Source organism: Xiphophorus hellerii, chromosome 21 (genome assembly GCF_003331165.1).
Source record: "Xiphophorus hellerii strain 12219 chromosome 21, Xiphophorus_hellerii-4.1, whole genome shotgun sequence".
Lineage (NCBI taxonomy): Eukaryota > Metazoa > Chordata > Actinopteri > Cyprinodontiformes > Poeciliidae > Xiphophorus > Xiphophorus hellerii.
The window spans coordinates 10509031-10536069 of NC_045692.1; the positions used below are offsets into that span (position 1 = coordinate 10509031).

General features: G+C 38.7%; 1 protein-coding gene across 8 annotated transcripts in view; it reads left to right on the forward strand.

Annotated features, from left to right (window-relative positions):
• Positions 1-26296, forward strand: part of relch (RAB11 binding and LisH domain, coiled-coil and HEAT repeat containing) — a 51174-nt gene extending 24878 nt beyond the window's left edge. Inside the window, exons 3-31 of one of the 8 annotated variants that reach the window (XM_032551148.1) lie at positions 465-536; positions 702-757; positions 853-966; positions 1171-1365; positions 1680-1774; positions 1957-2065; positions 2156-2313; positions 3503-3578; positions 3659-3754; positions 4544-4567; positions 8998-9110; positions 9257-9347; positions 10509-10580; positions 10681-10821; positions 10913-11077; positions 11154-11301; positions 11412-11568; positions 12178-12301; positions 12532-12580; positions 13321-13400; positions 13655-13761; positions 13852-13951; positions 15295-15377; positions 18144-18207; positions 18326-18464; positions 18572-18688; positions 22158-22246; positions 22796-22866; positions 25023-26296. In XM_032551148.1, coding sequence (XP_032407039.1) covers positions 465-536; positions 702-757; positions 853-966; positions 1171-1365; positions 1680-1774; positions 1957-2065; positions 2156-2313; positions 3503-3578; positions 3659-3754; positions 4544-4567; positions 8998-9110; positions 9257-9347; positions 10509-10580; positions 10681-10821; positions 10913-11077; positions 11154-11301; positions 11412-11568; positions 12178-12301; positions 12532-12580; positions 13321-13400; positions 13655-13761; positions 13852-13951; positions 15295-15377; positions 18144-18207; positions 18326-18464; positions 18572-18688; positions 22158-22246; positions 22796-22866; positions 25023-25122 — 3005 coding nt within the window. In that variant the 3' untranslated portion in view covers positions 25123-26296. Of the gene's footprint in view, positions 1-464; positions 537-701; positions 758-852; positions 967-1170; positions 1366-1679; positions 1775-1956; positions 2066-2155; positions 2314-3502; positions 3579-3658; positions 3755-4543; positions 4568-8997; positions 9111-9256; positions 9348-10508; positions 10581-10680; positions 10822-10912; positions 11078-11153; positions 11302-11411; positions 11569-12177; positions 12302-12531; positions 12581-13320; positions 13401-13654; positions 13762-13851; positions 13952-15294; positions 15378-16038; positions 16122-18143; positions 18208-18325; positions 18465-18571; positions 18689-22157; positions 22247-22795; positions 22867-25001 lie in introns of those variants that run through there. The other 7 variants (XM_032551145.1, XM_032551146.1, XM_032551144.1 and 4 more) reach the window with 7 other exon arrangements.
• The last annotated feature ends 743 nt before the right edge of the window (positions 26297-27039 follow it).

Sequence of the window (27039 nt, forward strand, 5' to 3'; positions counted from 1 at the left end):
AAACTGAAACAAAAACTGAATCATGTCTGAATGATTTGACTCCTTTTTCTTTTAGCTCAGAGCCGATTTGTTGATACAGCTATGCTGGAATCTGTGAAGAACAAGTTCCCTGTGCAGCATTGTCCTTTGAGTGCCTGGAAACCAGTTGCCTAGGAGGAAACCTAGTGTCAGACAGCTCCTAGATTAGAGAAAATTAAAAAACAAATTGACCACCATTTACAAATTTGATGGCAGGAAAACCACCTGCCTGTCATTAAACCTACAGGCAGGTTTACCATGATCCTCTGCTGCATGCGTTTTTGTTGTTGTTTTTTCTATGAACCCATGATCTGCATGCTTTTTTTTTTTTTTTTTGCTTCATTTGATCTTCAGTGTCATATTTTCAAATGCCCCATCTTTGTTTAATTTTGTGCCCTGTGTTTGGTTGGATCCACTTCCTGTGTGTGTTGTCATTTCCTGTCCAGTGCTGGAGTTTGAGCTACGGAAAGCAAAGGAGACCATTCAGGCTCTGCGGGCCAACTTGACTCAGGCAGCAGGTGTGGCGTACTTTTAACTTCTTCTCCACCTCAACCTATCTTGTTGCAGTTTTCTCTCTCTTTTTTTTCTCATTACGAAGAACTTCAACGAGAAAGTTAATCCTCAGTACTGGTCCAAACATTTTTTTATTATTGTTTTTTTTTTCCATTTTCTCAATTTCTCAGAGAGTGAAGTGGCATCTCAGGAGAGAAAAAACTTCAAATCGAGTCCTGAAATCCAGGTGGGGAATCTGTTGAAATAAAGTGAAAGGAAAATATTAGATTCATTCAAAACACTCTAGCTAAACTTTCACCCTGTTCTTTTCTCCTTCATCAGGAGCCCATACGCCCACTGGAGAAAAGAGCCTTAAACTTCCTTGTGAATGAATATTTATTAAAAAATGAATACAAACTCTCATCCATCACCTTTTCTGATGAAAACGATGACCAGGTAAAAGCCTTTTTCCGTTCATAGGTTATTTCAACAAAAGATTTTCTTTTGTTCTGAAGGAAAATAATAACTTCCAACTGGTGATTTTAAGCAGATTCATGTTTAGATCAGTTATTTAGATGTCTTACCGTCCTGCGTATGAGCTTAAAAACACATCCATTCCCTGAATACTTCCTTCTTATTTTGCTTTGTATTCATCTCCAGGACTTTGAATTGTGGGATGACGTCGGTCTCAACATCCCAAAACCTCCTGACCTGTTGCAGCTCTACAGGAACGGAGGCAGCACGCTTTCCTCTCCAACAGATAAGGTGGACGCGTCTGTCGGTGTGGCTTTTGGTGATCTTCCAGGAAACTTCGTCTCTCGAGAGCCCCAAAAGAAGCCTGACCTGTCGCAGCAGGTGTTTATAAGCAGTTTTCTGTATATGTGTATTTACAGTCTGATCACTTCTATGCAACGCTGCGTTGATTCAGTAACTCTGAGAAAAGCAGCTCTAACTATTCACTTACATAAAGATATTTTTCAGTTGGTAGAAATTTCTGTTTTAAAAAATCCCTTCTGTAAAATTTTTATTTTCTAAGAGTCTGAATATCTGTCTCGATCTTCATCCAACTCTTATAAAACCAAACAATGTTGGTGAAGTCACTAATTTCTTGATATGTGTAATACACTTTTTTTTTGCCAGAATTTCCCATTTTTTTGTGTTTTCTCCAGCAACAGTCAGAAGTTGTGCAAGAACTGGAATACCAGCTCAACCTCCTGAACAGTGAGAAGCAGAGTCTTGCTGAGCAGATAAAGAAACTGCAGAGGTAGCTGCTTGCACACCACTCACTCAGGGAATGATATCGTCTTCTGTGCTGCTGATGAGCCTTTCATTCATTCTTTTTTTTTTTTCTATGACTTATTTTTAGTGATGCTGCAAAAAAAAAGTCAATATTTCTGACATGTTCATGACATTTCTTTTTTTTCTATTTTTAAAATTGCTTCACAGTGAGATTCAGATCCTGAAAAAGAGTGTCTCGTCTCCGCCTCCGGCCACTCTGGAGCTTTGCTCCTCCTCTAGCTCCTCAAAGCCCTGCTCCACTAATCCTCCTTCTGTGGTATGTGGCTTTTTTACTTATGTGTACAAATTATATAAACAGATGCCTGTGTATTACTCTCGTTTTTTTTTTTTTTTTCCTTGCTCTCAGCCTTCCTTAGATAATGGTCAATATCTAGACATTCGAGGGGTGTCGGAGGCTGGAAATGACCTTGTATCGACCTCCACTCAGAACACATCACAGTCCCAACAGCAGACCTGCAACAAAACTACAAGTCAACAGCGCGTCCAGTTTGATCAACCAAACAGGTTAGTGGAAATCTCAGGAAACATCACATCTATATCTCCTTGTCATCCATAATGACTGAAGGACTTGACTGATTGATTTCACTCTGAAGTTAGTCACTGCATTACTTGTTTTATTTCATTAAATCTAAAATCTGCACAAGTACCCAGAACTGATTGTCAAACTCGTAATTTTTCTCAACACAAGAGACAGATTCTATAAAACACAGTTTTGAATTCTTTAGTTTTCTATGTATACTAAAGGGCCACGTGAGTATGAAGTAATTTTAATATCACTATTACTGTTTTTTTATTCTTCTGTTTATGTTATGCTGTAACTGTATAATTTCTACAATAAAGAACAACTTCTAAATTTAATTTGTTCTCCCCTTTGATTTTCAGATTTCTAAATTTCTAAATACATTGACTTCACTTGAATCAATCAGTGGGGGCTCTGAAACTCGCCTTCAACACACCCAATACAAATTGATCTGTCTTTAGTATTTTTCAAGAGCCACAACTAAAGTGAATGTTATCAATTTCTATGTCTGGGCAGCTTCAGTCACAGGCCTTTTTTCCAAAAAGCATTTGTATTTATTTTTTCTCTTCCACTCAAAAGCAACCATGGCTAAGTTAAATTGTTGTTTAAATGCTCTAAATATTTGAATAATATCAGGTATTAAATTATCCCAAAATTAACAGATGAAACCATTTTTTGCGAAGTTGCATCATATGCCCACTAGATGGCGGTAGACATCTGGCTTTGCAAACATGATGGACAGGCTGCCCTCTTGTGTGAAAATGCAGATTTCTGCTCTTGCTGACAGAGGACAGAGGATTTGTTTCAGCATATTTACTTCTAATCCTTTCACTTATAACACTTAATGCCTCACCCATTACATAATCATAGTTGTTTTTCTATCTATAACAGATGGACTGGATTCAGTTAAAGGCCATGCAACTTGTATTCTCACAATACTGTTTTAATGTCTTTTTGCTCTGACTTAATTTAGCACATTTTATATGGAAGGCAAACAGCAGTTGCATGAGAAAGTGGCAGGACTTTAGCTCTCTTGCAGCTTGGCTTTGTTTGCACCTCTGTCATTTTGTGGTCGGAGCAATCGCCAAGCCCCTTTTTTGGGGAATTAACAGGAATTGTGGAGCGCTGTACTATAATGATGGTTTCCAACTTGACTTTTTCCTACTATTCCAGGAAGTTATCCCCGGCCTTCCAGCAAGCCCTGCTATCTTTCTGCAGAATGTGCTCCGAGAGTCGACTCGGAGCCGAGGTCAGCAACACAAAATAGCGGGAAGATGATCGATACATTTAAGGGCAGCAGAAATTGATGCGTGTCCCTCCTCCCTCCAGGTGTCTCGCATAGCAGACAGCGAGGAAAGCGTGATGCTGATGCTGGGCCGCTGTCTTCCTCACATCGTCCCCAACGTCCTCCTTGCTAAACGAGAGGTAATCCTCCCACCCACCATTTCTACTGCCCCTCAGCGCTTCTCTTTCTCGCCACCCTGTTTCCGATCAATCACATGCATTTTGTCTTAATATCCAATAGATGCACACAGAGCAGCAGGACTAAGCAGGGGGATCATTTTGGGGAGCTCCAACGACTTGATCATCTTTGATCTATACTGTGCCTATGTTGGTACTAAACCTTTAAGTCTACATAAACTAAAGATTTATTAGCTTATTTTTGTTAAGCAATTTTTTTATGTCTGTATATTTTAGATATCAATAAAAAGACCTAATCTTCCTATCAGACTTTGCTTAACTTAGTAAAGCATGCTTACACACTTCAACATTGCAGAAAAGTTTTTTCCATAGAGTATTTCTTTTTTTCTTGCATATGTTTTTCCTTCAAGTAGTTGTCGAAATCCAGCATACCTGTAGCGTGACAGTACACACTGTGTTGGAGACTTCTAGTCTTCTGGAGGTTGTTTGTTATTTAAATGTCAACCCACAAAATTTGTGCACCGTTTTATAGAGTACTTACTTACTTAGCAAATAAACATTCTCAGCCTGTAAATCTCCTGCTGCCTTGTGTCTCATCTATTGATTTTGAAATGTCATCCTGTTTTAAGGAGGCATTCGTTTTCACTTCATCATCCCCATCGTCATTTCTCTGCTGCTACTTTGGATTGATCTGTCACATTTTGCTGGCCTTTTGCCTCTTCACTGGTTTTTATTTCTATTCCTCTTTTCGTCTCACTCATTCTCTCACTCTCATGCATGCCTCTCTTCTAGAGAATGGTTTCACATCTTTGCCAGGTGAGTCTTTCACGCACTCATCTGCATGGTTCTGACGTGTAGATTTAAGCGACTTATGGCCAACTTTCCCCTGAAGCTACAACTGCTAAGAGAGGTGACAAATAAGTGCATTAAATAAGTAAATACATAAAGAGTGTAAGGAAATCCAGAATTATTTCCCATAGCTTAAAAAATTCTTGAGTTTTGCTATCCTGCTGTACAAAGTTTAGCAGTTTTAGCTTTTTAGGGGTTTTGTGTGATTTTCCTGCTTATTTTCCACTAGTTGCTGAAGCTTTTCCATTCCTGATGTTGGAATATTCTGGTTGAAAAATCCATACAAGTTAATTAATCTTAATCATGTTAACAACAAGTGCAGTTGAAATCAGAAATGTACATACACGAGATAAAGACACTTTTTATTTCTCACTATTTGAAGTTAAATCAGACCAAACTTCTGTTTTAGGTCACTTGGAATTAGTAAAATTACATCTATTTGCTAAATGCCACATTAATAAGAAGCATGTGAAAGGAAACCCAAATGGTTTGCCTTTTGTTTTATTGTTTTGTTTTGTTTGTTTGTTTTACCTTTTAAAGCACTTTGCGTGTGTAATGTGCTCTATAAATAAAGATTGAGTGATTGATTGTTCCAAGTCATGAATTTCAAATGCATTACTACCAAATACCGTTGGAATGTATGTAAGCTTCTGATTTTGTTTACATTATCTCCCGGATTATTTAGATTTCTCTGACCTATTTTCAAGGACTTTTTTTTTTATTGTCATGCCAGCTTTGCTTGTTTGTGGTACAAAATCTGGACTCAGGTCCCAGACTAAAATTGAATACGTAAATAAATAAAGTAATTCTACGTTACCTGAAACTAAAGAAGTTTGGTCCAATTTAACTTTAGACAGTGATCAGTGATAAACAAGGGTATTTGTGTCTTTTTATTTGGTGCATGTCAACTTTCTGGTTAAAACTGCAAAGATATTTTTTATTTATTTATTTTTATTTTTTTAACTGTCATGTTTCACTTTGGATAAATATTGATACCCCATAAACTCGTTCACGTTTGTCATGTTTCAGCACAAACATCTGTCTATTTTATTGGGGGGAAAAAAATTATTTACCAGCACAAAGAAGTAAATAACTGAAGAAAAGTTACTTTTACAACTTTTAGAACACCACACCATTGCAAGAAAAGACTCAAATCTTTGTCAGTAAAAATTTTGAAAGCTTTCCACTGATTCTCAATTTATTTATTTTTATCCAGAATTATCCTGTATGTAGCTCCTCCCATCTGCCCATTAACTCAGACCAACTTCATTGTTTCTGCTAAGGGGAAAAAACAGCATGTTCACATTATGATGCTGCCACCATCATGTTTTTCTTTGTAACATGTGAAGGGGGACATTTCCTCAGCCACAGCATTTTGAATATAAAGATTTACATTTTGTTGGCTGAATACAAATGCACACCTCACTTTTCAGATTTTGTTGGAAAAAACGTGTGTAATTACTTTGCAGTGCTCCATCACAGTGTGAAAAGTTCATGAGGTACATTTGCAAGGTCATTGCAGCAGTACTGAATAAGAATTTAATTTTTTTTCTGTTCTGTTGGTTATCTCAGACAGTAGATAATGATATTGAAGAGCAAGTGGTATAGAATCGGGGGGGGGGGTGTTGAAATAGGTCAAGCAGTAACCGTGGCTCCCCTTAAGCTAAAACAACAGACACCTGCACAGGTGTACACTCTGACTACCTGCATGCAGTTTGTGTTTATGTCTGTCTATTGTACACAAATACAAAGTATTTGAATCTTCGAACCGTGTTGAAACGTGATACGTCACAATTTGTGATTGTCTAAAAGAGGTAAGTCTGGTTGTAGTAAATTGCAGTTTCACTGCTTTGCATATCGCCTTGGCAATGTAGGTGTAGTGAACCTCAGGCCGTTAAGAAGCTCCTAATCTCCTTCCTAAATCAAGGTAAACAAAGCAAAGGGAGAGGTTGGTGAGAAATAAAATTACAGGGAAACACTAATCCTTTGGAGCCCCTCTTTAGTGTTGTGGACTTTGCTCTGTGTCAGTTGGATTCACAGATCATTACCCCATGTATTCATAAGCAGAGGCAGCTGCTCACACTTTTACTTTGCAACTTGAAACTTTGTGCCCACAAGCCTGGGGACCAGACTTTAGTCTGGTCCCCAGACTTTAGTCTGGTCCCCAGGCTTGTGAATGTGACATTCACAAGCCTGTAAATGTGAATGTGAAGGCTTGTAAATGTGACACCCACTGAAAAGCAAAATATGTTTGACCTGAAACAGTGAATTGTTTCAGACTGCCTGCCACCTGGCTTTGTTATTAGACTCTGTAAATCAGTAAACATTGTGTTTGTGTTTCAGGTACAAAACTGTATTGTAGTGTTGGAATTTGAACTGCACCCAATTATTATTATTATTATTAATTTATTTTTTGTAGTTTTGTTCTAAAACATCAACTTCTCAATTTCATTTTGTACATACAAAAAAGTACACCAATGAGAATTTTGTGGCCAATTTCCAATTTTGCAGTATTGCAAACATTTTGCTTTAAGTATTTTTCAAAGATGACAATCAGTTCTTTTTGTTTGTTTAGTTTTTTTTCACAAACTGAACTAAAAAAATTGTTTAGATCAAAAAAACATGAAAAAGCTTGGGAATTGTATTATTTTCTTGTCGCTATATAAATGAGCCAGACTTATCTAAGACCATTTATAAACACAATTTTAAATCAGGTTGATTTCTTCATTAGGAATTTCCATGCAGTTTTTTTGGTGAGCAGGTAAAATAAAATATTTTAGAATAAGATTCATTTTGTGTTTTTAAGCACCTCACTGTTTTGTTGATATTGTGGCCTAGCAGTTCCTGGAGAGATCCTGTACGTGCATAAGGAGATCATACAGAAAGGCCCCAGACCAGGATTCCAACCCAGCACCTTATTGCTGCAAATCAACAGCGCTACCAGTTTTACATGGAAAATAATACATATCAGATTTCTAATTCAAATGAATTTGAGAAACACAAGCCATACAGCATCTGTTGTCGAGGGGCCTGACATCTTGGCCAAGACAACAATATCTTGTTTGACATCACATTTGTCTGTGTTGTGCAGCAATTTAACCTAAATATGTTTTAAATTGAAATTCAGTTAATTTAGTCTATAGCACAGTCCTTGAATGTCAGTATGGAGTAGCTCTGGACTTTGAAGAGAAGCATTGAGCCAATTTGTCGCTTGGTCTCATTTTTCGCCACAAAGTTTCCAGAACAGGTCAGTTTGGTATGTTTAACGCCCTGAAGGAGTCTGTCTTTCAGAAACACAAGGCTTCGTACTCGAATAAAGTCGGGGTGGTTTCAAGGGTCTTAGATGTGTGCGCTCTATGAATTCCTCCGGTCATTTAATCGAGCCTGGGCTGTTGGCTTTTAGAAAACTGCTCTCATGAAGTACTTTCAGAAGCCAAGGCAAAAATTTATTAAATGTGACGGCTAGATTTGTTTGAACTCCGTTCCTTTACAACTTCTGAACACATGAACTGATTTCACCCACACACGACTTGTCATTAGCCAGTTAAAACCATCCAGTGATACTTTATTATTGGATTTTTCTTTAGTTTGTACAAGTCCGCCAGCCTGGCACTAACTTCACAAGGTCGGTCTAGCTTTGAGCATTGAGCGAGTGACTCACCAGAATCCTATCTTTACCCAGTCCTCTCGATAATGTCCTAGTGTCGGTGTTCCGCTTGCTCCTCCAGAGCTTGGCAGGAGAATATTATATCTTCTCGGAAAGGAAGAAAAAAATAATATTTTTAACTCTGTTTGCACTCTTTAATTTTGGTGTGTTTGTAGGGAATGTAGGACTGACCGCAGTTTGGCCATGGAGGCCCTCTATCAAGGGCAACTGAGCACTCTCCCTTCTGGCTATAGGTCCCATGAACTCTGCCTGAACTCTGGAGTAGAGCTCAGATTTAGGAGGGGAGCATGTTGTGTGTGTGTGTGGGGTGTGTGTGTGTGTGGGGGGGGGGGGCGTGTGTGTGTCTGTCTCTGTCAGTCAATATCTAGCTGTGTCTGTGTGTGTGCATGCAGTTTGTAAGCTTCTACAGTACGTAACATTAAATGTGTGTGTGACTCCAAAGCTGAATGAGTCCTTGTAAGACCGACATGATATTTGAGGTAAGCAAGTTTTCAGCGGTATTAAAGGACCCCCTATTTTCCTAAAGTTACCCTATGTGTCATATTCTGCCTGTGACATTCCAATTTTCTTCCTGTTTTTATTGACCTAACCTCCTCCTCTATTGCTCCTGCTTTTCCATTGACTGACCTGCTCAGTGTCAACCACCTTTTCTTCTTCTTTTTTTTTAACTGCTTATGAAAGGTGTTTAATGTAATATGAAACCTTCTGTTTGTCATCTTCTCCCCCTCAGGAGCTGATTCCCCTCATATTGTGCACTGCATGTCTTCACCCAGAACCTAAGGAGAGGGACCAGCTCCTCCACATCCTCTTCAACCTGATAAAGAGACCGGATGATGAGCAGAGGTAACTGTGTATATTGTAAACATAATAGACACAGGTTTAATTGTTCTGTGTCTTTTTAGGTTTTGCCATCCCGCTTAGACGAAAGAAAATAATATAGTATTCGTCCACTGATGCTTTCTCATGTAAGTGGATTTGTGTGCCCGTAGACAAATGATCCTGACGGGCTGCGTTGCATTTGCAAGACATGTGGGTCCCACTCGAGTCGAAGCCGAGCTGCTTCCTCAATGTTGGGAGCAGGTACAGTACATTCACTGCAATCAACACCATTTTTATTTTTTTCACTTGATGCCACTGAATTTCACTGCCTTTCAAAAGATATGTATACTCTTAGATCTTTTCACATTTTCTCATCTTACAACATCCATCCATCCATCCATCCTTCCATCCATTCATCTGTCTTGTTTACACCCTTCTCCCTAATGGGATCAGGAGGGGTGCTGGTGCTCATCTCCAGCTTGATTTCGGGCAAGAGGCGTACACCCTGGTCAGGTCTCATGTTACAACAAGTCTAGTTTATTTGTGTAGCACATTTCAGCAACAAGGCAGTTCAAAGTGATTTACATCAGAAAAACATCATACAGTAGCCAGTTGTGTAAGCCATTAAACACTAAAGTTGGGGACTTTTCACATTTTTATTGGTGTCACATTTGGAAGGCCATGTCTCGTTTTCCTTCTGATTTGCAGTTGTATGAAAGACAAGTGTGTGAATACATTGATGGTAATGCGAGGGAGCTCACAAAATGTAACAAAGCTGTAGCGGTGTGAAGCATCATATGCGTGTGTCAAGTTATATTAATAATGGACAGATTCAACCATCAGTTAATTGCATATGTAATGTTTTACCTTCTTTTATATTTTACTCTAGACAAAAAAAAATACTTTTACTTTCTTTTAAGCTATTTTACAATTTATCCAGGGTCAAAGGTCAAGATTTTTAATCATTTTATTTATTTTGAGTGCCTAATACCCCATATAGATATGTATTTAAATGTAAATTATGCAAGAGATGTCCTAAGCCTTGATGTAAATTATAAAGAAATCACTTTGTTTCAGTCAGAAATCTTTTTAGTGCTGCTCTCTGATTATGAAAATTGCTTTCAGTGCTTTGTGAGAGACCCTGGCAGGAATGAGATAGCAGTTTTGTTTTTATTGCCACCTGTGCAACCACACTCATGATCAACAGAAAGCTATTGCCGTGGCAATAGCCGCTGCCAGCCGTCCAGAGGCTGAGAATCTGCAGACAAAGACAAACTGTGGTTTCCACAGGGTCAGCATGTTTATGACACTCCACTTGTTTCCATTCCATTGTGACTGCAACCCCAGTCTGTCTGTCTTCCTTTTCAACTTATGTTCCTCTTTTACATTCAACATTTGTATGTGTACATTTGGCCTCCACAGATTAACCACAAATATCCTGAGAGGCGGTTGTTGGTGGCTGAAGCCTGTGGAGCCTTAGCTCCGTACCTGCCTGTAAGTTTAAACTGAGCACAGAGTTCAAACGAGGATTATGTAGTTTTGTTGGTTTCTTTTTTCTTTTTTAAAACCCTCACTTCTTCCCTCTTGTTTTCAGAAGGAAATCCGTAGCTCGCTGGTGTTGTCTATGCTGCAGCAGATGCTGACTGAGGACAAGGCTGACATGGTCAGAGAGGCTGTGGTCAAAAGTCTGGGTATTATTATGGGTTACATTGATGACTCTGACAAATACGCCCAGGTAAATATCCTGGGAAAAGGAATGTAAATCATGGCTTTCTTTTTAATCCCACTCAACTGATCCACACAAATTGCCGCTTTATCCTTTGCAGGGGTTTGAGTTAATGCTGCTCTCGCTTGGGGACCCATCAGAGCGGGTGGTCAACGCAGTCCACCAGGTCTTCATTCCTGCCTTCGCTGCCTGGACCACAGAGCTGGGCACCCTGCACACTGCACTCATACCTTCTCTGCTGGCTCGTATAGAGAAACTGCTTACAGTTGGGTTTCTGTGTGTTGCTTTATTTGGGTCTGCTGTAGTTTGCTTTTCATGCTAACTGAGACTTTTCTCCGCAGCAGGGAGAACACGGACTGGATGAGCACAAGCTTCATGTTTTCCTGTCAGCTCTCCAGTCCCTTATTCCACCTCTGTTTGCAGTGGTGCTGCAGAATGCACCCTTCACCAGCAGAGCCAAGCCACACGAAGACATACCTGCAATAGAAGGTAAAATGCCCAAGAAGGCATACACATCTCTGTTTACAAAAATTGCAATAGGTCAGCAGAATCTCTAGCCGAAAGATGGGGTGAATGAGCAGCATTTGTCTGTCACCCAGTGACCCGGTTCCCCAGACCGGCCTCTCCTCTTCAGGACATGGCTATCATCATTGGGAACAGAGAGCTGCTCAGCTCCCTGCTGCTCCTCTATGACCACCAACTGGAGCATGAAGGAACCACTGGCTGGGAAAGCCTGCTGTGGGTGGTCAACCAGCTGTAAGATATACACACATGAGCACTTAATGTAAAACCTACTAGATAAGGGGAAATTAACACAGATTTAAGAAGTTCAACAAAATTTTAATGACTCATTTAAACTTGTTTTTGAAGATTTCAACTAATGTAAATAGATACATTTAGACTGTGGCTTGCACATGTATACTGCTTGAACTTTCTCTAATTTTGGCAATGTACTGCCACAAACTACACTATTTTATGGAGATTAGAAATGATAGACCAACATGTCATATAAGCTTTTCAAAACATAGAAACTATAAACTCAGTTAATGGTTTATGGGAGACTTGTTCCAGAAAGCTTTTATTTGTGACTGCAACATCAGCTTTATGGAGCAGTGCTGAATACATGCCGCACTTTTCAGATTTTTATCTTAAAAAAAAAAATTGGAACAGTGTATCATTTGTCGGTGTCTTTCATAAAATCCCAATAAAATACAATTAAGTTTATAGGTGTGACGAGACAAAGCATAGAAAGTTTAAACACTATTAATATTTGAAAGCACTTTTTTCCGTAATCTGTACATATTAAACATTGTATTGAAATTTTCACAAAATTGTTAACTTAATTTCTGTCTGTATTTTGTCCAGCCTTCCTCAGCTCATAGAGATTGTGAGTCGCATCAACGTGACGTCATCAACCTGCGTTCACGAGTTCTCTCGCTTTTTCTGGAGGTTCTGCCGCACGTTTGGCAAGATCTTCACCAACACTAAGGTAAACTCCATCCAACTACCACGCTTTAGTTTACTGACTTGTCATATCAAGTAGTCATGGTTTTCTCTGTTGGTTTATTTTATGAGTCTAAGTTTTAAGTCTAGTGCTATTACTGTATCAAATGTTTTAGCTTGTTGGCTTTTAAAGCTGTGCTAGTATTCACAGCAAACAAGCTTTTTGTCATAGATGAGTGACATGGATGTACTGTATGTGTCGTCTGGTTTGTTTAGGTGAAGCCTCAATTCCAGGAGATTCTCAGACTATCAGAAGAGAATGTTGGTGAGGGCTATTTTACTTTCTCTCATTTTTTTGTGTGTTTATATATTGCTCTAAACTCTCTCAAGAGAATGTTGATAGATGAAGTTTAAACTCCAGACACAATTGATGTAAACAAGCTATTTGGAGTCAGCGTTGGGTGTTCCCCCTCTTCTTCTTCTTCTTGTTTCTTTTCTGTTGTTGTTGTTTTTAATTCCAGACATGTTTCTGCAGTTATAACGGGGTCCTTGGTTTCATTTAGCTGCCAAGACATTTAGCGTTGGTATTGTGGCCATTTATGAAATGTGTTTTCATCTGAAACTCTCTCAGTGTTGAGGTTATCCTGATCTTTACATAGCATGGGTCTTATTCTGTGGGTTTCTGGAAGACCACAATACAATAGAAGTATAATCAGGCCACATTTCTTTCAGGCAAAGTCATGGTAGCAAATGTGGTCCATTATGTGATTCACTGCCAATCATCTCCCCATATATGTATGCTGCTGTTTTTCCATTTTAATAATTGATCAAGCACTATGAAAGGATGCTAAAGTGCATGTGCATTGGTTTGATGTAATAGTTTGATCATTATACGATTTCTTTTAGAAACACATTTCTACAGAAGGACTGTTTTTATTTTCTTCTTGTAACTTATTCAAAAGCTGAATTTCTTCCATACTATTTTAACATTAGGTACTGTTGCTTAATAAAAAATTTTCCACTCTGTGTAGTTCACCTAACTTGTATTTTTCATTACTCTGTCAGATGCCTCAGCAGGGAACGGCATACTGACCAAAGCTACAGTCCCAATCTATGCCACTGGAGTGCTAACATGTTACAATCAGGTAACTTTAAAGGTGCATCTCGCATCATTAGCATCGGTATCGACCGACATTAGTAATATTTTAACATCTCAGTCTGATAAGTTTTTTGATCAGTTTTTTCTCATATCATAACAGCAGTATTAATCTGTTTTCAGCCCAAATTTTCATATTGGTGCCTCAAAGTTTTCTAAAAGTACATACATAGGTGGATATGAAAATGCTAGTATATTAGATTTGTATGTATTCAGATGATGTAACTGATCAAATCTATACAGGAGGAAGATCGCAAGCTGTTGGTGGGTTTCCTGGAGGATGTCATGACGACTCTGTCTCTGTCTCATGCTCCTCTTGACAGCCTGAAGGCCTCCTTTGTAGAACTTGGGTAAGACACAAACGCACAAATACATATAACATATTGATAATTAAGTAGATGACAGCAAAGTTTGTCATTTCATGTTTTTGTCCATGTCAGTGCCAACCCAGTGTATCATGAGCTGCTGCTGACTGTCTTATGGTACGGAGTTGTCCATACGTCTGCTCTGGTGCGGTGTACCGCAGCACGAATGTTTGAGGTACAAACTGAACTCTTGTATTGTTTTTTATTCATGTACCAGAATATTTTTTGTCACATTTTTACTAAGACAATGAAATAAATAATGTAATATGTTTTATAAGCATCAAAGAGTAAATATAATCTTTATTTATTGTACTTTAGAATTATTTGTAGTTCTAATTTATTAGATTTTTTTTTTATTTATATAAGTTATTAATTATAAATGACTATATAATTGTACTATATCTGCAAGTATTTAAATATTTGCCTGCAGTTTTTAAACAAATGCCGTATGCATTTATGTTATTGTTCATCTATTTGCTGTAAATGTGCTAGCTTTGCTTTCTGCTGCTGTTGCTGCTTAAGATGCATATGATATTAAATTGTTGCGTCTTTTGAATGTAAGTGAAGACTTTAGCAAAATGTTCTCAGCACTCTGGTTCCAGCTGTAATGGTTAAACCCTCCTCAAGCCAACCTCAGATCTTTCACTACAAAACGATCTCAGAAGTTGCTATGAAAACACTTGCTCTGTGTTGAAGCGCTGAGGTCAGCAAACTGAGAGTAGTCTGTAATGAAAATGACCTTAAAAAAAATAAAAAAGAAACATTATTTTTACTGTCAGAATTTCAGGCCCTGTAGAAACAGACATTATTGCTGATCTGCAATAATTTCCTGATTGGGATGCTTGAAACCTCTTGAGGCAAAATATTCAAACTGAGGTCTGTGCAACCTTTAGATCAGATGTTGGCATAAGGGTCTAGTTAAAGCAGTGGAACTTTGCTTATCTTTACAATTGGGGGAGGAAGAATGGGAAGCTGTTTTCATGTCCCTCTGTTTTGTAAATTTTGTACCCTTTCCCAAAGCACATCACTGTCCCCATCCCATAGTGTACAGTTGTCCACCATCGTTAGGACTGTGGATTGAGGGGGAGGGCCTTTGCCACAGATGCCAGATCAAATTCCCTGCTTTTTAAAATTTCCTGATTTTAATTGGATGAAATAATGTGATCTGGAGTCTGTGGAAAGAACCCACGGCTTTGAGCTCGCTTTACCGTAGTTGAATCTGAGCTAGAGTATGAGTGGGCGTGTGTGTGAGTGTGTAAAACTGTATGTACACACACTTGCCTGATGTGTAGTGCCGTTCTGTGCCTTGCAGCTATAGTTCTTGTCATTGTATATCACTTTATTTCTATCTTTTTTGTGTTTTTTTTTTCTTTTTCCCCTACTTTCTTTCTTTTGCTTTTTTGTTTTGTTGTTTCGTTTTGTTTTTCTTCTCTGTCTTTTGCCGGTGTTGCTCGCTCTTGTCCCAAACGCCCCGCCCACCTATGTGACTTCACGGCTGGCTCTGTCCAATCCGATCAGCTGCTGGTGAAGGGGGTGAATGAGACGCTGGTAGCTCAGAGAGTGGTGCCGGCTCTCATCACACTGTCTTCCGACCCTGAAATGTAAGTGGATCAACAGTAAAACAATGCTGCGTCTCTTTCCCCCTTCTCTCCGCCGCCTGAGAACTATCGCACTAGAACGAGTCTGCACCTTCGTGGAGCAAATTTTACCGCAAAACCCGATCACTTCTAACGGCATTACGTAATCCCTCTAAGATTCAGGGTTTCAGTGAGACCGTTTGCCTTAAATTGGCTTTGTTTTATAGTTTCAAGAGGCTCCTGTTTAGGTTTGGGCTGTGCTAGGGTGGTTCTACTGCGCAGCCACTGTTCACACGAATTTTCTGCAAGTGTTCGTCATCAATCTGCAACACTAGCGCATGCCAGCTCTCATCGCCTCATCTGTCTTTTAACACTAACCCATTCCCTTCAGATCGCTGCATGCAATACCGTCCAACAGCATTACCCCTGCATGTTCATTTGTTACTCCCAACCCCTCCTCTTCCTCCCCCACCCTCTCCTTGTTGAAGCAGGGCATCTTCTAAAGGATTCTATTGGTGGTTGGTTATATTTTTTGCCCCATCTCTCTATTTATCCTGTCACCCTGTTCTTTTTTTTCTTTCACTCTAAAACCTGTATTATCCCCTCTATCTCTGCCTTCTCACTTTCACCTCTCCTTTCCCGTACCTCTCCCACTCTCTCATCCTGCTGTGTGGTGGGTTTGCAGTTGGTTCTTCGAGGCATGAGTGAAGCATTAGTTGACCGTCGGGCGGCTCCAGCCCTAATAACACTGTGCAGTGGGCCTGAATTGTGAGTTAATCAATGCAAAAACAGAAAGAAAACTCTCAAATCATTGTCATTTTGTTGGCTGCATCCTTACAGTGTAACCATACATGGTTTGTTTGTTTACATTTGCCTTAGCAATGCCATATGTTGGATAATATTTAACCTGCAGAAAGATGAAATGGAACTGAAAGACTTTTAATGACAAAATTTGTAGCAACCCTGTTGGAATGCAGCCTCTTTCATATCATCATTCTATGTAAATACACATGTTTGTACATACAGTTGGCATGAGCTTCTACATTAAACCTGTACACAGTTGTAGTATTAATATCTTACTGATTGTGTGTAACTTAAAAAAAATGATGCACAATTGGCAGAATATGAGAAAAAATCAGAAATTAAATATTTTTACAATTTCAGTAGCCATGAGAGGATACCTATTTAACCTCATTTAACAACCGCTCACCAAAGAGCAATTTCCCAATATTTAAAATGGCTCAAGTAAACTATATTATTGATTGCAATGTGCATCAAATTTTACTACCTGTGCTTCAGATGGATCAACATAACTAGTCGGTTTAAGACAAATGTGCTGTAAATGACGGACTGAACATTAGTATAATTTGAACACATATGCTAATTAATCTCATGGTCCATTTTACTTAGCAACTATCAGATTAAAAAGAATGTAAAGGTTTACGGTTGGGAATTGTTAAACTGCTTTGCACGGTTTAGGATTTAGTTTAAGATGACTGATATCCTCTAGAGTAGATCCCAGTTTTATTAGTCCTTACTTCATCCAGACATCTTCCTTCTCCAAACTATAATAACCCGTCGGAGCCCATTTGTGCTCAGTGACAAAAACTCAGACGCACATAGACAGAATCTACTGTCCGTCTTTGATGCACATTCTTCTTTGTCATCAGCTATCTTGTAGTCGCTTCCCCCAAGTGCAACAAATAAAACACCATAGGTAATCGTTGGACAGTGTGGCACACACTGGCTTAGTAGTCTGCACTAATGGGCCTCAAATGCTGTCAATTACATACTAACACACTGACTACTGTCAAGTACTCCATAGATCCTCACTTTAGGAAATTTTTAGCTTTTAAGCCATTTTATAAAGTTGACTGTTATCTTTTGTGTGTTATTCATTAGTTAAGAAACGACTGACTCTGTCTCTCAACTCAACACTAAATGTCAGGTTTGGTTTGCTGTTATCTGCAAATTGTTGCTCTTTCTGTTTTAAAACCCTGAAAACTCAAGGCAGGTGCTATAATCTTGCATCGCTGTCCTCATTTACCAACCATAGGGCACATTTTTAATACCTTACCACAATTCAGCCGAGTTAATCATTAGTAATGAGACCATCTCCATTTCAAATGCTCAGTCAATAGTAAGCTCACTGTACTGTACAGCAGCAAAGCAGGTCATACAGCCCAGACTGGGATGCAGAAGTCAGTCAGGTATAGGTATTGAAGATTAGTTGTCCAACTGCCACCTCCACTTAGCTCAGCCTAAATGTTACATCTGCTCATGATAGAAGCTAAACAGAGCTTGAACGAGCTACACAACAACCACCTCTGTCTTATTTAGGGTTCCAGTCGGCTCATTACACTCTCAAGCACTGCATTTGGATGAAACATAGAACACATGTTAACCACAGTAAACCTACTCCTTTGTGGTTTTGCTCATTGTAGACTGAAGGTGCCACTGAATTAAGGAATGTGCATAAATACATCATTTAAGTTTTGGAATCAGGTCGCAGCTTTGTTTGAAAACCTGAAAGTGGCCTGGGAAACCTGTAGGAGTCTCTCCACTGATGACAGCCTTTGCAGCCACACGAGCCGCTTTAGTGGGATCTGAACGCCACAATCTACTCCTGCAAATGTTTTAAAATACTGGGCATCTTTTTGCAGATAACATTTAGGTCTTTCTGGTTGTGGTTTAAAGTCAAATTATTTAGAAAAATGAAAAACTAACAGAGTGACGCAATAGCAGAAAGTGGTCAGTGTTTTGTTTTGTGTGTTTTCCTGCTGTTTGCAGATCAGTTAGGATTGCCACTATTCCTGCCTTTGGTACCATCATGGAGACTGTCACACAAAAAGAGGTAAGAAAATTAACAGCCGATTGAAACTTTACATTTATACGCTAATGATGCGGTTGTTTCATGGCAATTTTTCACATCTGCGGAAATTTCAGCTAATACTTTACGTGTTTGTGCGTAGCTGCTGGAGCGTGTGAAAATGCAGCTGGCGTCGTTCCTTGAAGACCCTCAGTACCAGGATCAGCACTCTTTGCACATGGAGATCATCAGGACGTTTGGAAGGGTCGGTCCTAACGCAGAGCCGCGCTTCAGAGACGACTGTATGCACCATATGCAGCATAAAAACCTCTCCCGTACGTCACAGTCATGTTTTTGCGATGTACACTAAGCTTTTGTTTCTGTCTTTGACTTCTTTGTGTTCCTGAAGTTGTTCTCCCGCACCTTCATAAGCTTGCATTAGCCAACAACAGCCAGTCGGTGGAAAGCAAGAGGATTGACATCGCCATCCACCTGTTTGAGGCCTACAGTGCCCTCTCCTGCTGCTGTATCCTTCATTTTTCTTGTCTTGACTCTAGGGCTGCAACTAACGATTATTTTACTAATCGATTATTCTATCAATTTTCTGATGATTGAGTATTCTGATTTTTGATTGATTATTCTGATGTTTAATTGAGTAGTCAGATTAAACGAAATTGGCACATTTTGCAGATATAACCACCCAGGTCTTTCTTAAACAATGTTAGAAAAATATTAAAATATGCAAATAAACAAAGAATCCAATTACTTTTTTTTTTTTTTTCAAATAAGAAAATGCATATTTTCTTATTTTGTTTCATAAAATGCAACAACATAGCCTTTCTTTAGTGTATTCTTGATCATTTGTAGAAAAAGATACATCTTTAACAAAAGAAATACTGTCTACTAGTCTGTTTATTTTTTGGGATTAATATTTGGATAGCAAAAGATTTTTTTTTCTTTTTTCTTTTTTTGTACAGAATTTGAACCAGGTCAAACTAGAACTGCTGCCTTACGAGTTCTCTTAAAATCTATTTACACACACTGCAAAATCCCAATTTTTTTTGAAGTTTTGGCTTATTTACTGTTCTGAGGATGGTGGTCTTTCAGCAAATGAACGTGTGTATATGCCAATTAGTAATTACTAAATTAGATGATGATTATTTCCATAATCAATTAATCATGACTAATTCGATTAATCATTTCAGCCCTATTTGATTCTGACTTGCCATGGAAATTGAAGAAAAACTTTAGAGGTAACCTGTTTAGTTCATATATTTACTCCGTCTTTGTCATGTGTGACTCAATGTGTGACTGGATAAAGAGCTCACCATGCTGCTCTGGTTTGCTCCTGGATGTTGACCCAGTTGCTGGTACGTATCGGTGTGGTCTCACTGCCTGAGAGTGTGGTTAACTGTGTACGTTGGCTGGGTTTGCCTGTCATTTGGCAGTAGGAGAAAGGAAAAGCAAGCTGTCTCCATTCTGGGGATACGAGTAATTACAGGGTTGGTTCGGTAAAGGAAAGGATGAGAGCAAGAGAAAGTGTGTGAAGAAAAACAGCAGCTCCAATCCTCAGCAACGGTTCTCTGGATAGGATCCTCATTTACGTTGCATTTGCTTTACCTCTTTCATCCCGCTCTTCTGTGATTCTTTTTCCTTCTCTCGACCGCGCCTTTCCTCCATCGGCCGTGCCACACCCAGGTCCAGAACACACAGACAGAGCCCAGCTGGCCTGAGGTTCATTCCTGTGGATTTTTGTTAGGCTGTCATTTCAGTGCTGTCGTGTCCAGGAGGTGTAGCCCTAACCTCAGAGGGTATACCTCCCACTGTACTTTTTTTTTTTTCTTGTAATCAGTGTGACAGGCTCTGAAGCTGTACATTCCCATGTCTAAAAATACACGTTTGTTCACCGTTGGTCCCTCGTAGGCCCCTCAAACTTTGACATGTGGCAGAGCCAGGGCAATCGTGGATAAATTAGCAGCATTACCTTTATTCCACTTTTCGTTTTCAGTGGCAAGAGGCCTGCCAGTGAAATAAAAGAGTCTATACCTGTTGGGTCTATTTTCGTTCCTAACCTGCAAGGAATCAACCAGAGGCACAAATTGCTTTTCTGCAGAAGAGGGGAGCAGAGCGAGACGCGGAGAACCGGCGTTAAACACTGTCTGGGGTCAACTCTGTCGGCTCTTCGTCCCCAACTGCCTTTTATTATGATTACAAGGAAGGAGGTTGGACTTTTTCACAGTCACACAAAAAATTGATCAAAGACCTTTACTACAGGATGTTCTGGAATCGTCTGTGGACATGCCCTTACAAGGGCACGAGGCTGACCGTTACCAATCAGTTTCACAGGCAGCTGATAACACAGGAATGTGTTAACGTTTCTAGCCTCCAGGGAAACACCCAAGAAACAGTTAATAATATATCACAAAAGAAAGAAGTCAAGGAAACAACACACAAAATAATAATATGAAAACATTACTTTTCAAATAAACTCATAAGTAAATGAACTTAGATAATTTTTCTAACAATACCTTTAACAGTGAAAGATACAGAACATTACATTTTCTCAGTATATTTACTGTCTGTATCTTATTAATTCACATAGAAGCTGAAAATATCTAAAAATGAAATAAAAAATCTTGGGTTTGAACAGAGTTAAGCTCTCAAAATGTTTACACATTTAGCAAAGGAGAAACATCAAGGCTAAATAAAATACATTTTTGATTCAATTTGAAAACTATATTAGCATTTGATTCTGACAAAACAACTTGGTTTCAATGGTATAAGAAATATTTTTTACAGGTTCTATCTGTTCCTACTCAAAAGATTAAAAGCCTTAGTTTTTTCACCTTTGTTGAGAACCAGAGTCCTTGACTTACATCAGTCAAAGCCAATTCTTTGGTCTTTAGGGGTTTTTGTTTTTCTTTTGCTTGGGAATGTTCCTTTAAATTGACTGTACGTTTCTTATGTAAAGTGGTATAATTTTCTGCACAGAAACAGAAAAATGTAGTATTCAGCTACTTATTGTAAAATAAAAGTAAACTTTCCCATTTATATGTGAAAAAATTGATACGTTTGAAATAAAACCAGAATGGAAAATGGAAAATTTTAAAATCATGGAATTTAAACCTGGAACTCATGTTTCAATTCTGACTGTAGAAAGCCATCTGTGTATTAGTCTTATAGGATGGTCTTAATCAGTGACTCTATTTTTCCTCCCAAGAGGTTTGGGGGAGTTTTGATCAAATAGTTTCATGTTTGTTGAGTCAAATTGTGCATCCCATGCTTCTCTGGGAGTTCTTCTGACATAAAATCATCTACGAAGGTCCCTCAGTCTGGCAGCTCCTCCACTGTGGTCTGATTGGTTATGTACCGATTGCTTCTTTGTAAGATTCTCCCATCAATGGAGGCAATATCTGGACCTCATTCACAGTGATCACAGCCCTCAGTGTGCCATGTTGTGCTACCCAGGCAAGTCAGATCTAGCTCATATGTCTATTGTTTTTAAAATTGCGCAAAAGTCCAACTTCAAGTGAAAGTTGTTTTTGTTTTTAAAAAAGCATTTACCTAGAGACAGTCCTGTGCTGAAGATCATTTTCTGAACCGGTGTAGTTCAATTCTTCTTAGTCACATCACTACCACCCACTTTGATAGATGAGTTATGTCTAAACTATGATAACTTTTGAGAAATTTTAATAAAGACGGACTGATTAATTCAAACAACATGAGCTGCTGAAGTGGTATGCACCAGAACTTAGTATGGTATGTGGTAACAAAGAGTCTGAATCATCATGGCGCTGGAGTATAGTTGTTCTTTGTGTAACTTCGTCTTTAAGCTATTAATTGAAACCACATTAAAATGTGCTATAAGACAACAAAATCTGGAAACTTTTAAAAGCCTGGAAAACCTTCTATACACGAATACATTTGTGATGCTTTAAATGAACCGGCACTAAGATTTCTTTTCATTCTCGTCCTTAACGTGTTGCGTTGTCCAGTCATTTCTGAGGAGGTCATGGTCAACCATTTCCTGCCAGGCCTCAGGTGTCTGCACGCTGACATGGAGCAACTGTCTCCAGAGCATGAGGTCAGGAGATGCACAGACACACACACACACACCCTCACACCCCCATAGACGCTCATACAAACAGGGGATTTCTTTTTTCTTCTTCTTCTCGCACATCTCAAATTCACACACACGAATATATGCATTCTCAAGAACTGCTGCACCATGCTGCCTCATTTTTATTTTGTTATTCATAATTCCCAGGATATCCGTCTGGCTCTTTACATCTTTCACGGAAACATTCAGACGCACACCTAAAATATTTATTTTGGTCATCAAGTCTCACGCTATCCAGTTCATGTGAGCATTTTCCCAAGGTGACTAATGATCAGTTGAGCCGTCGCTCTGTACATCTGCTCTGTCCCTGTGATCCTGATACCAGGGTTTAATTATATTTTCAAGGCGTTAAACAAATGCAGCATCTTAGTTTTGTCAAGATTAGTGGACTATTCAGCATCTCGGAACATCCAGTTAATTTATGTCACGTGGAGGGTACAGATGGAGTTTGTGTAAATCATTTCAGTGTTTTACAGATGTGACATTTCAGCTGAAACTATGTTTTTCCAACAGGTGATTCTAGGGTCTATGATCAAAGAGTGTGAAATAAAGGTGGAAAACAGAGGAATTTCTGACGCACAAGGGTGAGTTTCTTCACTGCGAAATGTTTTTATACGATATTTAAACATTGTATGTCAAAAATGATGCATATCCTTCTCAATAATCAGAGTTTGTATAGATTCGTGCGAGGATTCTAGCAGAGCCAAACCTAAACCTTTCATATTGTTAAAATTAAAAGATGAATTTACACCTGAACCCTCCATGGTTGTGATAACAGCTGTAATCTTTTTCATCTTACGATTATAGAACTGCACCATATCACAAGATATTTCATTTTAAGCATCATTTTTAAAAGATTAACAGTTTCCAGTTTAATATGTTTTAGAAACAAATACTTTATGTTAGACAGGTACATCTTCATTCATACTGTAATAGTGAGGCCTATACAGCCATTCTGTCCTTAATTGTCATTATTTATATAAGAAACACAAAGAGAGCAGCAGTAAGACAGGATTTATTTATGATTTCAAAACGAATACAAAATCTTTACTGAGCTAGCATGTGATCTTGTAAAGATTCGCAAGATTAGAGAGGTTAATCTCCATTTGCAAACTCCTCATAATGTAAATAGTTGTTGTATAAATGGTTACAGTTTCCTCGACGAGGATTACTGTTGTTGCCGTGAACAATAATATGAGACGTTCACTTGTCATAAAAAAAAGGATTGGATTTTTAACTTTTAAGTTTTAAATTCTGAACTGACCTAGCTTGGTAAAAATCAGCCCCTTGTTCTATGCTATTTGTTTTGTACAAAGGGTCTGATTGCTTCCTGGAAGTGTGGATTGTGTTGAATCGCCTAACTGCTAACGTTTGCCCGTGATGTACATAATGTGCCAGATCGATGCAATGACGGTTACTGGAAGTAATCTGCACTGTAAACGTACATCCTCCACTGCGAATAGAGAAGTGCCAAGTCGAACAAGGCGGCTCTTAATGTTAATTCAATATTTAGAATTGTGGCCAACATGGACTGAACGGCTTCCTTCATTTCCTCCGCTGCCAGTGCTAAAACTACAGGTAGGCTACAATTCTAAAACGGCGCAGAAAATCGACTTTGTCGTTTACAACTTCTCCTTTTGTTTGCCAAGTGGCCTGGTAGAAAAATGTCTACCAGAGAGAATCCAAATAAAGGGGAGGAAGAACAGACTGTGCTGCAAGCGCGAATTTTTAAGTGGAGATGCACAAGAAGGCAATGGACAGGCTACTTCTGACTCATCAATATCAAAAAAATAATAATAATAAAAAAAATCAAATTCCATTCACTGGGTGATTTTTCTTCATGCATTTCTTGTTATTATTGAAATTGTTTGTACTTTTCCAATATTTATAATTAATTTACAAGCCATTAAATTTGTAATCATTTCACTTAAACTTTTGACATGTAGAGAAGTTTCTCTGGCATGTAACTGGCATGTTGATTGATCTATTCCTTGTAGGAACAATGATCCTTTTATGAAGATTCTAACACAGGGGCAAAGAAGAAAATGAAAGTACTTTAAGAACTTAGAATAGCTGAAAAAGCTGAGGAGTCTTCATTTGATCAGCAATGAGATTATTAACCACAAAACCTAAAGTATTTCTATGCTGATACAAACACAACGTTCAGTTCTCCTGGAACATGTCTAAAAAATATTTGTAAGATTTTCATCAGACCAGAAATTCCGACGGTGTTCCACAAAAAAGGAATCGCTCAACTGGAAAACTGGAACCTTGTGAAACTCAAAATTTTCTTTTATGAGTTCTTCTGAACCAAACGCTGTTTGGTAATGCTGACCACTAACCATAGAAGACTCAACATCCTATGCTCATTGGCTCTTGTTTACAGTTGCCGTTAAGATATGATGTTTGTTCTTCTGTTGAGCAATAGAGCAGTTCAAGTCCAGTTCTGTTAACTTCTCCACTGCATCAGCCAGAGTCGTAACTAACCCAAAAGAGGAACTTAAGGAGCCGTTGGACTGTAAAGATCAGGAGCGTTTCAGCTGGCACGTAGTATTTCCTCTTTAAAAAAGTCGAGCAGAGGGTAAAACATCTGTCAGTAGGAACGTTAAAGATCGAAATGTTGCTGTTTTTTAAAATATTTTTCAGCTCATGATTTCAACATTTTTATATACAAATTGAAACTATTTTGGCCTCTTTTTTGTGGTTTTTCCTTTAATAGATCAATTTCTATTGCCTCCAGTTTGGTGGGTGAAGATGCCAAGACCAAGTTTCTGAGTAAGATGGGTCAGCTGACCACTTCTGGAGCAATGCTGGCCAACGTCTTCCAGAGAAAGAAGTAACTGACCGACGTCCGATGAGCCGTCGCGATGAACTGACAAAGCCCCCCGTTGTCCCTGGGAGTGTTTTATTTCAGTGAAGAAAGCTCTGGTGCAGCCCAAAGTAGTTACTCTATTGTGTTGTTAAATCAAATGAACGATGAGACGTGAAAATAATGCTGCAGAGATGCGTACTACTTTAAGGAGATCTGAAGTGTTTGTGGGGAGGTTTGGGGCGATTTGCAGTGAAAGCCTGTGAAGTTTTTCCCCCCTTTTTTGCCCTCTTTTCCTCCTTAATTCTTTATCACGACATGCACAATGTCAAGAACTGAGGGTCTGGCATTATTTGTCAGTGTTAACATTTTCATTTCAGAAAAAGAAGCAAGGGATGTTAGGCAGAACACTATGGATACGCTGGGAAAGTGATGACAAGGAACTTGAAATGATCACAGAATTGGATTTAATTTGAACTTTTCAAAGTCATCCACTCCAGGAAACATAACTCTGAGCTCATACTGCAGGTTTTCATGAAGAACTTTAAAGAGCACCATTTTGTGGTGGAAGATTTCTTTTTAAAATGAAAAAAGGTGTGGTTACTTGGATTATTTTGGGAAATTAAGGCAAACGTTTGAACTACAAGGCTGTGCATCTGTTTAAAATGACTTATACGGTGTGTCTGTACTTAGAAGTGTTGCCTACTTGAAATTATTCACATTTGTCTTGCCTTTATTTCTTTGAGGTCTGTATTTGACAGCTTCCTGTTTTATTGTTTATTTATGTCTTAATGAAGGAAAAACAAACTTTATTCCAACTTCCAAAGAAATTTGCACTTCACTTTGCTTATTTGTTCTTTATAATGGATTTTTGTTGCTGTAATGTGGATTCTTATACATGATGATCATCACTACCTTTCCTCTCCTCCCCCCTCAATTCTGACAATGTAATGTTGAAGCAAACACTGGTCTTAATCATACCTTTTCTGGCCGTTGCATCTTGTCTGTGTGTGGCCGTTTTTCTGATTGTACTTTTTTTTTTTTCCAAGAATGTTGGTTTTTGTTTTAATGTCCATTTTGGAGAAGCTCAAAGAGAAACGGCAAATATCTGTATCATACACTGACCTGAGGTGGAGAGTACTCTCTGTATATTTGAAATTTATGTCATGATGTAATAAATGATGGACTGGTTGTGTACTTTAAGGTACTTCTAGAACCTTCTCTGACTTCTCCCTGCATGGCTTTGAACGGTTTCCTTTTTATGACTGTGGAAGAGCGTTCCACAATCTTGCCGCAGGTGTGAAAAGCTGTAAAACAACCATTTCAAAGGGAGACAAAACAACATGCTTACTGTCGTTCACGTCCAGCTTTTTGATGTGGTCCATTGTGCACTTTGTGCAATAAACCAAAGTCCATTTTATGGGACATTCCCAACATCTTACCCAACATACACCCTCACACACACACCCCTACATCTTTTCGCCATAGGAATTCTACCATTAATGTTAACACGGAATCTTGTACAAACTTTTTTGCCCTTTCTTGTTGACATTTTAGCCCGATTCACCACATTGATTTGCGTTTTTAATTAAAAAAAAAGAAAAACAAAGCGGCCTTTTATTTATTTAGTGCTGGGCCAGTGTCAGTCGGATGTCTCTGCTTAGAGTAGTATTTGCATATCCAGGCTAATATTCTACAACCATCGCTGATAAGTGACCAGGTGGGTAAATACTCGATTCATTCCAGATTGGGAGGGAAGCGGCTCGTGAAGGCGTGCCGCTGCGTCCGTAGTGATGTGTCTGTGCAGGCAGGTGCCTGTGTGTCATTTGCATTGATGGTGAATAGTTTGCTTCTTCAAAACAAATCTATATGTAAAGTTACGGTAAATAGTAGATATGCCTACTGTTTCTTTTTAGATTTTGCATGTCAGGATGTAATTTAAATAAAT